Below are 13,377 nucleotides of genomic sequence, written 5' to 3'. Positions count from 1 at the left end.
AAAAGCATTCCCTCTCCAACAGATTTTGATGGCATTTAGAGTTCAATACTAGCCAAATATGTGTATATGTCCTGTTTTACCTCAAACCAGAACAGTATAATGAAAATATGTTAGCAGTTACTAGTTCAAAACATGACTTAATTTACACTATATGCATAAAGTCTTTGGAGTTCATCTAGCATAACTTTCACAAGCACACCAACTATATGTACATTAGATAATCAATCAATCAATCAAATAAAATACTTTTTATAAAGACTCTGGCAGTGTATGAGTCAACTATCCCACCAAAAGTCTACTTATCAACTGAACTTTTTTTTGGAACACCCGAGTTAATTTCAAATAATTTTTAATTGAACCAGAGCAGAGGTGAGCAAAACATTTGGAGGAAATGCAAAAAGTTCTAAAGTGATCTCTGGAATAATATAAATCACTAGTTCTGAGTCAGACACACTGTATTGCAGGTCCAGCGAGGGCCAAGAGCTGAAGATGCATATGGGAAACAGTTAATTCAAAGCAATATTCTCATAATATTCAGCAACCTTCAACTTAAAAACTTCTTGAATTTCTTAGGAATTTTTCTTTATGTTACCGTTCTTCTTTGGATTACTTTTTTTTTTTGTGAATAATTTAGAAGTTTTTAAACATTCCAAACCTTTCTTTTGTGCAAAGTATAACAGAACTTTTTTTTAACCAATTTAATACGTAGAATGTTAGCAGACATCTGAAAATCCAAATCATCAATTTGTCCAAATCATCAATTCATAACCCAAAGAAAACTTCACAAAGCGCAAGCCAATCCCACAAACTAGGACTATCCTGAACTAAGGTAACAGAAAGAAGTGAGCAGCAGAAGAAACAAGTCATAGAAAATTCTCTGTAATAAACAGCATAACACACTTCCTTCCAACATGCTTTACAAGTAACTACTAAAGTAACCTTCATCCTGTGTATATATATACAAGACTATACTTAGAAATATCTGCTTGAAATACAGATCGTAACTGTCTGTTCAATGAAATACAAAAATGTTTTTCACAAAAAAAAAAAAAAATCAGTCTCATTGGCGAATGTACTGTATGTATTATTTACATTAAAACAAAAGTAGCTTCTCCAAGCTTTTAATATTTCACCATTAATTAGCTTCCAATCATTTAAAAACTATGTTATTACCACTGGACTTACCCATAATGGTTAAAGCTGTGGCTTTTGTTAAGTCTTCTTTCATTGAATCTATTATTTCAAGATTACCACCATCCAAGTTGCATCTATTTATGGTTCCATTTCCTGAACTGATCCAGTAAAGTTTGTTCTCTCCATAATCTATTGATAAACCTGTAATTAATGTATACAATTTTAACTGTGGCTTGAATATATAATATACATTTAGTGTTAAGCTGTTTTCATAATAAAAGTGTATTTAAGAAATATATATCTGTACACGCACACAATTATATTACTCATCCACTCAAACTTTAAAAAAAAAATATGAGAAAACCAAATAAACGTGGCCATTCACAGTGAACAAACATGCTTTAAAAAAAAATTTCTGCCTTTTACTTCTCCCACTTACAGAAATCAGTGACTGATTGATGAAAGAGTATTATCTGGCAATGAACAATTACTTGAATGAACTGAGGTCCTAAGTGAGGTCATTAACTACTAGTAAATGTGAACCAGAAGCCATCGCTTATGTTCTAAAATTATGAATACATGAAGACTTAGAAGACAAGCTACTTTTTGTGATTCAGAACTATAAAAAGTCTGTTCTCTCCCTACATGCACAAGCCTCTGCTTAGAATGCTGAAATACCAAAACCTAGTACTAGTTCTCAATAAATTTACAGTATTAAGTTTAATTTTGCTTCATAGTGAACTGACCTCACAATCAGTTCTTGGGAGTTAAAAGCAAGAAAACTGTAGAATTAAAAATACTTGCAAAATAACCTACTAAACAAACAAGGCATATAATTTTCTGGAAATAAGTCCAAAGAACTAAGAGATAATGTGCTTCAAACTTCTATAATTCTTTAAAAATATTCAAGTAATTGTAGCTGAAGATTTTCCACAGTGAAATACGCTTGGCATGGTGACAATACATGCCACAATAATTTGCTTTGGTACTAGAGTTTTCCCAGAACTCATGTTAGTTATCCAGCAGCAAGTTGCCAAAAAATACTGTATTTCGTTCCATAGGTCAACCTCTTGATAGTGTACAGTAGCCTTCTTCCATCCTGTAAACCACTTCTCTGTGGAAAGCCAGATCTATTTTCCCAATGCTGACAGAAGAAAGCAGTGCCATGTGCTGCAGTACTTAGAGCTGGCATCGTGCCACCACTTCTCTACCCACCTTTGACATAGGAGGCCAAAAGGTGTCGGCTTTCTAAGCTTTTCAAAAACAACTTTCCAGTTCCTTTACAGTTACTGATATATTTTTTTTCCCCTCCCTGCAAGTGTATCACCCAGAAGAAAAACAACACACGCTCCCGAGAGAATAAGGATACCGAGCAGTGCCTTCAGGAGAGCCTGATCTTGCAGCGTCTCTCTGCACATAGGTGTGTTTGTGCTTGTACAACAGGCGTTGCTCAAAGCGAAAAGCCAGTGCCACCGACCTTGGAGACAAGCAGCGCTTGCAGTATTTTGGCCCAGGACAGGAAACTTTCCTGGGAGTATGGATGAACCTTGCTCTGGGTCACAAAGGTAGTATGCAAGTATAAGGGTTTCCTTACTGCGGGATAAACAGCACTTAATATTCCCTGTAACTCCTGACCGCTCCCAGTCAGCCACTCACCGATTTCACCCAGACAGATCTATTTATGGGGCTGCTCTGAATGCAATCTACACAGCAATTACAATGTTATCTTCTCAGGTTTTCTACTTCTTCAGTTATTAAACTGGTGTTTCTACACATGGGTATTCCAATCACACAGCAGCAACTGACAGAAATAACATTCCTATCTCCTTCTACCCAAGTCTACCACATTTTTCTTCCCAAAGTATTTTCCTGTTGCGTTATTCCACCTGTTACCAATCTTTGTGAAAACATATTATTTCTTATGTAGGCAGAGCATGTTTATTTAGATTTTTTCCGGAATCGTCTTATTTTTACTAATGCTTTCATTAGGTGACTTACTGGCCGTAAGCATCGCAGATACCCATGATGCATTCTTGCGTGGGTGACCGGCCTACACCTTATGGCACAGATGCCAAAGTCAACCTGAATATGTGGATCGTAAAATGTTGCTCTCAGATAATTCTAATGTGTTTTAAAAAAAAAGTATTACCATATCATAGAATCATAGAACGGTTAGAGTTGGAAAAGACCTTAAAGATCATCCAGTTCCAACCCCCCTGCCCTGGGCAGGGACACCTCCCACCAGCCCAGGTTGCTCAAAGCCCCAACTGGCCTCTAACACCTCCAGGGATGGGGCAGCCACAGCTTCTCTGGGCACCTGTTCCAGTGCCTCACCACCCTTAAAGTGAAAAATTTCTTTCTAATATCTAATCTAAATCTCCCCTCTTCCAGTTTAAAACCGTTACCTCTCATCCTATCTCTACACTCCCTGATAAGGAGTCCCTCCCCAGCTCTCCTGTAGGCCCACTTTAGGTACTGGAAGGGGCTATAAGGTCTCCCCGGAGCCTTCTCTTCTCCAGGCTGAACAGCCCCAACTCTCTCAGCCTCTCCTCATAGCAGAGGTGCTCCAGCCCTCTCATTGTCTTCGTGGCCCTCCTCTGGACTCGCTCAACAGGTCCATGTCCTTCTTATTTTGGGGTCCCCAGAGTATGACTTAGGCGATCACTGTTTTCACATGCATTTTCCAATTTCCTTACTCAAATTTCCAGAAATATGCTACTATTTAAAAAGCGTATCACAAAGGTTTTTCCAGCAATTCATAAACAGAGGTACCAATCTTAAAGCCATATATCTAATGAGATCTGAGCTTCCACTACCAGAAAATCAAGTTTGATATTTTAATTTGGTGTACCCGTGAAGTTCAAGGAAATGACTCTTGATAGCATTTTTTTGTATACTTATTATTTAAATAATGAATGTTCCTCTAACTTCATTTTTACCTGTAGAAATGTTCTCTAAAAAGCACAGGATGCTTAAGGGAACAGTGTGTTCCTAGAAAATTAAAGATGGGATTCATTCTAAATCAATTAAATCTTGGACACTGCTGTTACAGCTTAGATGAATTATAGGAATAGTATTTGCAATTTTTGTTCACATTTAACACCCTAGTGACTTAAGAAAGGCTTTTTAACTGTTTATGGCTGATTACATTTGAAGTGAAAAAACAGTGCTTAAAATTAGGAAATCCTTAGGTTTATTTTTCTGCTAAACGCACATACATAGTTAAGAAATAACTGTTTTAAAACAAACAAAATAAATTTAAGAAGAAAATTTCAAGAGCCAGTCTCAAGAAGATTTTTGGCTCACATCTGCAACCATTTTGTTTGTTGACTATGCTGTATATTCAAAAGAAAGCACAAATTAGCAAGGGATATTCAAGTAAAGAGTCAGCCAAGAAAATGAAACAGGAATAGCTAAACAGCAAATAGGGCTGTACTATAATCCTGAGCGAAACGGAAAATCAGAGGGTTTTTTTTCCAGAAGAAAGGATTGAATTCTATTTAAAAAAACAAAACAAAACACTCCACCCCCCCCGAGACCAAACCCAAACAACACTATCCCTCTATGATTATGGAGTCCTTTGAATGAGTCCTTTGAGAGAGTGATGCAGGAGAGTGTTTTTAAAGGTTATTTATCAAAGCTATTTCAAAACTTACTAAGAATACAATACTTTACAATTTCATAATAGCTATTTCCTTAACAAAAAAAAATCCACTGGATGCATGGTTTGTATATTTAGAGTTTTATAACAAACAACTGTTTAACTGAAAATAAATTCAAGACACCGATGATCTGTTTCACAAAGTATAAAATTAAGCACTAACTCTGAATGCAGTTTAATGGAAGTCCAGCAACTAGTTCCTTTTTCAACCAATCTATATGTAAGCCTTTTAGAACTGCAGAAGGGACTAGGAAGTCCTACCTAGTATGTACAATTTAAGATAAAAATAAGAGACACAATCTGTCATCCTAAGATTATCAGTTTCCAAAATCTCCAAACTACATACTCTTGGTGTTAAAACAAATTATTTTAATTAAAATCACCTCTTTCTATTGAGAAAACTCAAAGTGAGAAAAAAAAAAATAAATCCATCAGGATATTTCAGGTCACATATTGAAATACTTTTCCTCATTCTTCAAATTTTGAAATTATGTCTCAAGAAAACTAAAAACCCCATCAATTATGAGGACATTTGACTCCAATAAGCCATATATTTGTCTCTTTCAGTCATCACCCTGTGAACTCACTTATTAGATCATTCACCTCACTGCTCAAATACTCAAAATTAGCACTGCATGAACTAGAGTTTCACTTATGGAGAAAGACAGTTTCTCAGTTAGAAATGAAATATTAAATTTAGGTTTTAAGACTGCTACTCTCTGGCTTTTCAGTAGTGTTTTCATGTTCTTAGCACGGGAATGTCTTATGCTAATGGTCAGAATAAATTAAACCATTCAAAAAGGCATTTTGCATATATTTGAATTTAGAGTTTGACATTGGAACTTTAATACTCATTTTATCTATAGTGTATCTGATCATTTTCCCTCGGACATGCAATAGAATCTGTTTTCATTTCCATCCTAACTAACAGTAAAACCGAGCCAAGATGTCTACCAATTAAAAAGTTTTTCAGCAATACACAGGTTCAAGCTTTTTTTTCCCCGTTACATACGTATACATATATATATCTACACTCTTTACATACTACATATTCTACACTTTACATACTTAATGATTTAGCATGTTTTCAGACTACCAAGAAGGGAAAAACAATTCAATCTCTACGGCCTCCTTATTATGCAATAAGAACCTTCAATCTGGAATATAACCTATTTCAAGTAATTCTTACCAGATCTCAAAGGTGTTAAAAAGTAATCCAATACTACAGCAAGAAAACAAATTGTCTCACTTGCAGCTCTGTGGTGAAGTAAAAAAAACACCTTATGTTGCAATCGTAACTCCTACCTGAATAGTCCATCTGACACCAGTGAGACTGTACATGTCCATGAAGAAAAATGTCACAAAACCCACATGGATTTCCACATGCAGCCTTTGACAGTACTGATATACTTACAAAAAAACCCTCAAACAAACAAACAAAAATGAGTACTTACCGTTCTACTATGTATTTGGTTCAGTGGCTTTACTGCTGCTCAGAACAAACTCAATGACAGAAATAAGGACTGCAATTTAGGACCTTGTGACCTATGATCACAGGATATTCAGTGCAAAATTTTGCACACAGCCTTACTTCTGAATAGTGTTGTAATGTTACTAAGTGTGTTTATGCTTTGCCTTAAAATTAGTGGGTTTACCACTCCTTTTTCTCCAGATAAATAGATAACTGCCTCTTCAAGTGGACAGATAAAAAAAATAAAATAATATCATATAAACAACAAAAGAGTTACCAAATAAAATCTACAAAATTCTTTGAATTTAGGGTTTAAAATGCATGTCATACCACTCAAATGTCAAATTTATTGAATTATTTAACTAAGTCAGTTTTGCTTCTGCTTGCTTACTGCATTCGGTTATGAAAACCCATAAATGTTTTAAAATGTGGTCACTCTATTGATGGGCCATTAATAAGGCAACAACACTTGACACAACCACTTTAACTCTCTAAAAACTGAAATTACAAAAAGAGAGAGACCTGAATCAAAAATAAATAAATATTACATATACAGAGAGCTTTTTTGCCACAAGGTGACATAATTTATCATCAACTATATTAATTCTGAAACCTTCAATGAGGTTAAGTCATTACAAGAAATGTATGCTTCAACTATTGCTCTTTTCCGAATGTGAAAAGTTATAAGCCAAATTATCTTCTGATCATGCAGCTGGGATTCTGGTGAGGAAGGTTCTACATTTCTAGTCAAAGTATCCTCTCACATATATCCATAACTTATTAAAACTCTGCTCTCTACAGTTTTTTTACCCATGATCTAAAGACTGAGAACTACAGATGCGTTCTCTTTCCCCTTCAGTCTACACAACTACTATCATCCTTAAAGTTAATAATACTATACTTAACCCACTAGGGTAGATTTCAATTAGAACAGGCCAAAAATATCTTAAAACATAAAAGTACATCAGTACTTTTCATGTCTTTATGCCTGTTCTTATCACTGTTATACAGGATATGAAAAACTTCATGGTGTACTTAAATAGTATTTAAAGATGATGTCCATAATAATGTACTATCAAATAAAAAAGAAAGAGGAAAAAAAGTATTTACCAACAGGATCTTTTTGATTCTGAAAGAGTATTTTGCTGTTGCTGCCATCCATGTTCGCCATGTTAATTGTGTTTCCATCTGTCCAGTAGAGCTTACTGAAGAAAACAATGAACATATTTATAATGTTGCTTTGTGTACACAGTATTTTTAATGCATCAGTCATGAAAACATTCATAAGTTTAGAAGGCAGCAAAATACCCAACTAACAATTATACGATTTAATCAACCGTAAGCTTTGGTAAGGAAGCAGTACTCAGTTAAGAAATTCTGAATAAAATCTTTCAAATACATGCATTTACTTTAAGTTTGAAAGAAGACAGAAGAGCAAACTCAAAACCTGAACTAAGAAGAAATGTTCTGAGTGTATTTATTAGAACTACAGATATCTTACCCTTTTACCGGGTGAACCGCAAGACACTGGGGTTTATCAATTCCATGAATGATTGAGGTTTTCAAGGAACCATCTAAATGTGCCACATTAATTTGAGTTTCATCAAATTCTGAGCTAATCCAATATAAATTACGTGATATCCAGTCCACTGCAAGACCTCTGATACTCTGAATATCTGTAAAAAGCAAAAGCAGTTGTTTTTTCGATTTTCTTTCTAGATTGTTCTCAGTCTTGGTGAAAAAAACCCAACAATTTCTGCTACAGTTTGTTAAAAATATTGTGCAATATTCTATTAAGATGTGTTTATAAACTAGTTGCCAAGAAATAGTAATCATTACTTTTCTTCTTAACCTTTATACGCTTGCAATAAGAACATGAAAACTGCACTGAATATTTGGGAAAACCTCCATAAAGATTTCTTAAAAATTAGCATAAACTTATCGTCCAAAAATAATAACCAGACGCTACATTTTTGCCGTGTATTTTTCTACATAAGAAAGCATTTATTACTGTTTGCACTGTTAAAAAGTGGGGTTTGTTGTGGGGTGGTTTTTTGATATGATGATGTAGAATGAGTTAGCCCCTACTAAGAAGTTCAGTAATCCCATTTAATAAACAGAAGAATTACTCATGACATAAGAGGAAGGTTCATCCTTCTTTAGTTGTGAGTTACAGTTTACATATAGAACATTAAGTGGCTTTGTAAAACAAAACTATGTTAAAGTTTAAAAGCCTACTTCCTTCTTTAGCACCAGGAAGGCTCAGTACAGAATATCTGCATTAACACAGATACAGCATAGTTCTATAGCACAGAAGTAGGTAAGTAACTACATCACTGAAGAAGTTTTTTGGGTTTATTTCTGAGAATTTTGAGCTTACTCCCCTGCTTTCCTGGTAATAGCCAAACATCTGTCAGCCAATGGGAAGTAGTAAATGAATTCTTTATTTTGCTTTGCTTGTGCACGCAGCTTTTGCTTTTCCTATTAAACAATCTTTATCTCAGCCATGAGTTTTCTCACTTTTACCCTTCTGATTCTCTTCCCCATCCCACTGTGGGGAGGGAGTGAGCAGCTGTGTGGGGCTTAGCTGCCTTTTGGGGTTAACCCACACCACTAGTATTACCTGAGGTAGCAAAACACGAGTAAGATACGATTAATTTAGCAGCTTCATCACTGTCTTTGCATGTGGCAATCTTCCTTAGCAAGATACTGATTTTAAAAGCGTTAATATATATTAATATCTGCCTTAAAACTGGGTATAAAATCACTGCTCACAATCTATACACCAACATGCCGCTCTGTCTTGGCATAGCTTATATTGGCCAGCATCTTTGTAGACAAGGAAACAGGCCGAGGGTGATTTAATGATTTCATTATAGTTCATAGTTTGTACAGCACCTCTTTGTCAACTTAATGTGGTTACTTCCACTGACAGAATTCTTGTCATTGACAAACTAACACGGATGTGGCTGCGGTCTGGCTTGCATACACATAAGGTCAGGTGATGATTGGGCATTGGGCAGTTTGCCAACTTTAGAGCATGTAACAAAGGACACCAAATACGTATCCTTGACCCATTTTAAACTAATCCCCTGCCTTTTTAGGTTTTGGGGGCTAAAGGAACTAGAAAACAAGCATTTCATACTCTTAAAAAGATTAAAGTATGACTTTGGCATCTTTGTGACACTGGCATAAGACTTCATCCAAAGACAATCCCACTAGTATGTGCTTACAAAGCTTCTTATGTTCTTACAAGAAATATGAAAATATAACTGTAAACAAATGAGATTATTTTAACTTATTAAGTAGTCCTTATAATATTTTGATGTGCCAGAACATTATAATTTTGCAAATTTTACATATAATAAGTTACATCTGGCACTAACAAAACCCATAAAACTCCACCACAGAAGCTACCATAATAAAAAGAATACAAAAGAATGCATGATAAACAGAAACTCTCACACATAGTATGCTTCTTTAAGTTTCATTAAGTTTCTTGACAAGTTTTGGGATTTTTCAGTATATATTTTTTATCAGTAAACCAACGTTTTTATTCTACTACCATTTTAAAAAATAATAAATCTTTCTCTTTTAGGCACCTCAAATCACGATGTAAAGAAGAGCTCTAAGAGGCACTCTAAACCTTGTTCTCATTACTGGTACTGAAAAATGTCTCCAAATGTTATTAAAGTTGTTGCTGAGATAGCAGTGGAAAAATAAAGATACCCACACAAAATTACTTTATCAATCTACAAAGTCAAGTGGGGGTATTGCCATATTCATCCAATGATTTCCCAAAAATATGCTAATATAGAACAAATTTCTTCTAAAGTGAAACCTGTGGCAGAGCTTTAATTAACTTTCTGAAGTCCCTGAATAATCAACTAAGGAAGTACATTCAGGTTTTTCTTTTATTTGTTCTCAAAATCAGGAAAGGTCTGATCTTTCAAAGGCGAGTTATTTCTTTTCTCCTCTTCCCCTTCAAACATACGTTTAACAGTTAAGGAACAAGAGTTTGCAAAATTTGCCTCCAGATACCCCCTGTCAGAGAGTTTTCCTATTTTCAAGCAGGTAGCTATATTACAAAATAGAATAACATCATGTGCTGCCAGGAAAGGAACTGACAGTGGTTGGAAAAAAATCCAACCAAACAAAAAACACCACTTCAAGGACAACAAATGGCATCACTTTAATACTGCAACAACTGCCATAGGGTCAAAGCAATCAGGTATAGGCTTTACAGTCCATTAAGTTTCTGTATTTAAAGTACAGAACAAAAGTGTCGGAACAATGAAGGTGTTAACTACAGAAAAAAAAAAAACAGCCAGTCAGGATTTTCCATTTGCAATGTTTTGTTTTCTTTTACTGCTGTAACCAACCTACCTGTAATGAAAAAGCTCAGTAAAAAGGAAAACCTTAATTGTACTATTTTAAGGAACTGAAGAGGCAATGACAGAAAAGATGTATACAGGATTGAAAGACACATTATCAAAAGATTCCACTTCTTCATGGCACTCAAGTACTGCAAACAGCCTGATGGCAATCACTTTGAACATGACACGTGTTGCAAGAAGACAACAGGTAAATGCATAACACTAGTATCGCCAAAATTACAGAGCTACCAGATCGCGTATTTCACTGATGGTGCCGAAGCTGAAAGATCTACATGAACCAGAAAGAAAAAGTAATGCTGATGGAGGTAATTTCTTTTCTCGGTCGGCACAGATAGCCAAAGGACATAGAAAATCCACAAGAAAGTTTTCAATGCAAAATTATGTTGGGATGCTGTTATTTCTCTGGTTTTCATCTTTTTTCTTTCTACTATCCCCAGGAGACATTCTTTCCATTGTTTACTACACATTTCAATCTTGTATAAAAGCTATATTACAATTACATCCCAATTTATTTAAATAAAAATGAATTATGAATCAATAAAATGAACTAGAATCCTAAACAAAATTGCTCTGTCTTAATGTTTAGATAAATTACCCAGTACCAGTGAATGGTATACCTAATAAGAACGTGCACACTCATACTTTAGCATACTCATAACACACATTTACCTATAATGAATTATTTTTACTTTAATGTTATGTTATTTACCTCTTGAAATAATGGTTTCTAAGCCAGTCCCATTAATGAAAGCACGCTTGATGGTCTGTGTTTTCACATCAGTCCAGTATAAGCGTTCCTCAACAGCATCAAAATCTATGACCGTCACATCATCAATGTCAGGAACGGTGAAGGCTGTGATGAAGTTGAAGTATGGGTTTTCTATGTCCACCCCTCTTATTTCTGAACGCCTTGCATAAAGAAGAAATTTCTTCCTTTCTGTTAGAAAAAAAGGAAAACATCACTCCTCATCTTCCTTACAACATCGCTAACAGAACTCAAAGTCATTCGAGTTCACTTTACAAATGTGTATATAAAGTTTATAGAAATGATTTAACATCTCCAGAAAATCTGCAGCCTACTGACAACTGAGAAATAATGTATGTTATAGAGCATAAAAACCACAGGAAAAATATATTAATTCTGGACATCGGACAAGATGTTACTGCACCACTAAATCGATAGGGTCTTGTGCAAGTCTAGAGAAAAAAGTTAAATGATATTTTAAACATTTTACCCCACTTATCCCATTTGTACATCATAACAGATATTAACACTTGGTATCTGAAGGAAACAGTATCACTGTAACAGGGAAGTTTTGCAAACAACAAAACTCAGGAGGAATACCACAAGGTATGTATAAGCACTGAAAAGTCAACAGGCAGCAGAAAAAGAACATGTTGATTTTTCTGATTTAGAAAGCCACTAATGAAAAAGGGTGATATATTAAAGGCAAAACACAGCTCTATGAAAAGTGTAAATTATTGGAGCCAATTTCTGTGAATGAACAATAAAGGTAACTTTTATCCCCGCAATATCCTTGATATGACAAAATATTTTTTCTTTTTTCTAAACATTATTAATCCATACTGCAAAGAGTAATGTAGTACAAGGTTTTACAGATAACAGACACAATTATTTGACATTTGGAGGGCTTTTATAGCTTAAAAGTGTTTATTGTAATTTTTTATAAAACTCCCCTGCAAGGCTGCATGTCTAATATTTACTCTTCATTTCATTTTCTTAATCCTTGAAAATGAAACTAAGACAACTTTAGAAGAACAGGTAGAGATTTAAGCTATTACGTACCTTTTTGTTATTCAGCTTACCTGACTCATCATTTTCTGGTGACACACTTTGCAGTATAAATCTTTCTGTTTTGCAGTGATAAGTTTTACTAACATATCATGCACATAAGCAACAGAAAAAAATATCTGTGGTAACAAGTATCAAAGCTCCACACACATCATATATTAGATTAAGTTATCAATTCTCAAAAAGTAGATATCCCTTTAAAGTATATAATTAAAATGCACTGTAGAGATTGTTTTTAAGAATATGTATTTCAGTTTTTCCAGTACAAAATTCTACAATCAATACAACTGTCAGGCTTTGGGAGGAAAACTTACCGTAACATGTTTTCTTGTCTAAAGACAGTTTCATCAGATGTGGACAGGCACATGCAGCACTTCTGTTGTGATTGATCAGACACATGTGAGAACACGGACCTCTGCCCTCATTAGCAGCGCACGGATTGGAAGCTACGAGTGAACAATGAAATACACAAAATATAAAAAAAACTTTTGGAATGAAGGTTTCTCAAAATAGCATAAGCTGCACTGGTGAGAGAGTAGTGAAAACTCTGAACACAAACCTGGCCTCATTGATTCACTGAGCTTGTACGCTAATCACTTCTTCTAGGCTAACACATTCAACTCTTGTCCAAGCACTTTTTTTTTTTTTTTTTCCTCTTCAGTACAGCCACAAAACTTATCATTGGAATTTCATGAAGCCACTGGATATAATTTTCCCAGTGAGATATTAATTTTGCAGTCTATTTATAACATTTAAATGTATAGAATTATACACTTCTAACCAGGACACATGGGATAAAAAAGAAAAGTTAATAGGATGAGGACCTGAACAACAAATTTTGCTTTGTGAAGGGTCAAAGCTTAGATTATACAATGAATTTTGGCAAAGTCAATGTTCCCTG

The 13,377-nt window shown here is 34.8% G+C and overlaps 1 protein-coding gene across 1 annotated transcript in view; it reads right to left on the bottom strand.

The window, feature by feature from the left end:
* Nucleotides 1-13,377, bottom strand: part of LRP1B (low density lipoprotein receptor-related protein 1B) — a 615,617-nt gene that overhangs the window by 216,201 nt on the left and 386,039 nt on the right. Inside the window, exons 29-33 of the mRNA XM_009891709.1 lie at nucleotides 12,791-12,922; nucleotides 11,373-11,600; nucleotides 7,768-7,942; nucleotides 7,377-7,471; nucleotides 1,186-1,335 (exon numbers count right to left, since the gene is read on the bottom strand). Coding sequence (XP_009890011.1) covers nucleotides 1,186-1,335; nucleotides 7,377-7,471; nucleotides 7,768-7,942; nucleotides 11,373-11,600; nucleotides 12,791-12,922 — 780 coding nt within the window. The remainder of the gene's footprint in view (nucleotides 1-1,185; nucleotides 1,336-7,376; nucleotides 7,472-7,767; nucleotides 7,943-11,372; nucleotides 11,601-12,790; nucleotides 12,923-13,377) is intronic.

This window comes from Charadrius vociferus, unplaced genomic scaffold (assembly GCF_000708025.1).
Source record: "Charadrius vociferus isolate BGI_N301 unplaced genomic scaffold, ASM70802v2 scaffold109, whole genome shotgun sequence".
Classification (NCBI taxonomy): domain Eukaryota; kingdom Metazoa; phylum Chordata; class Aves; order Charadriiformes; family Charadriidae; genus Charadrius; species Charadrius vociferus.
This window is presented reverse-complemented; position numbering and strand designations above follow the sequence as displayed.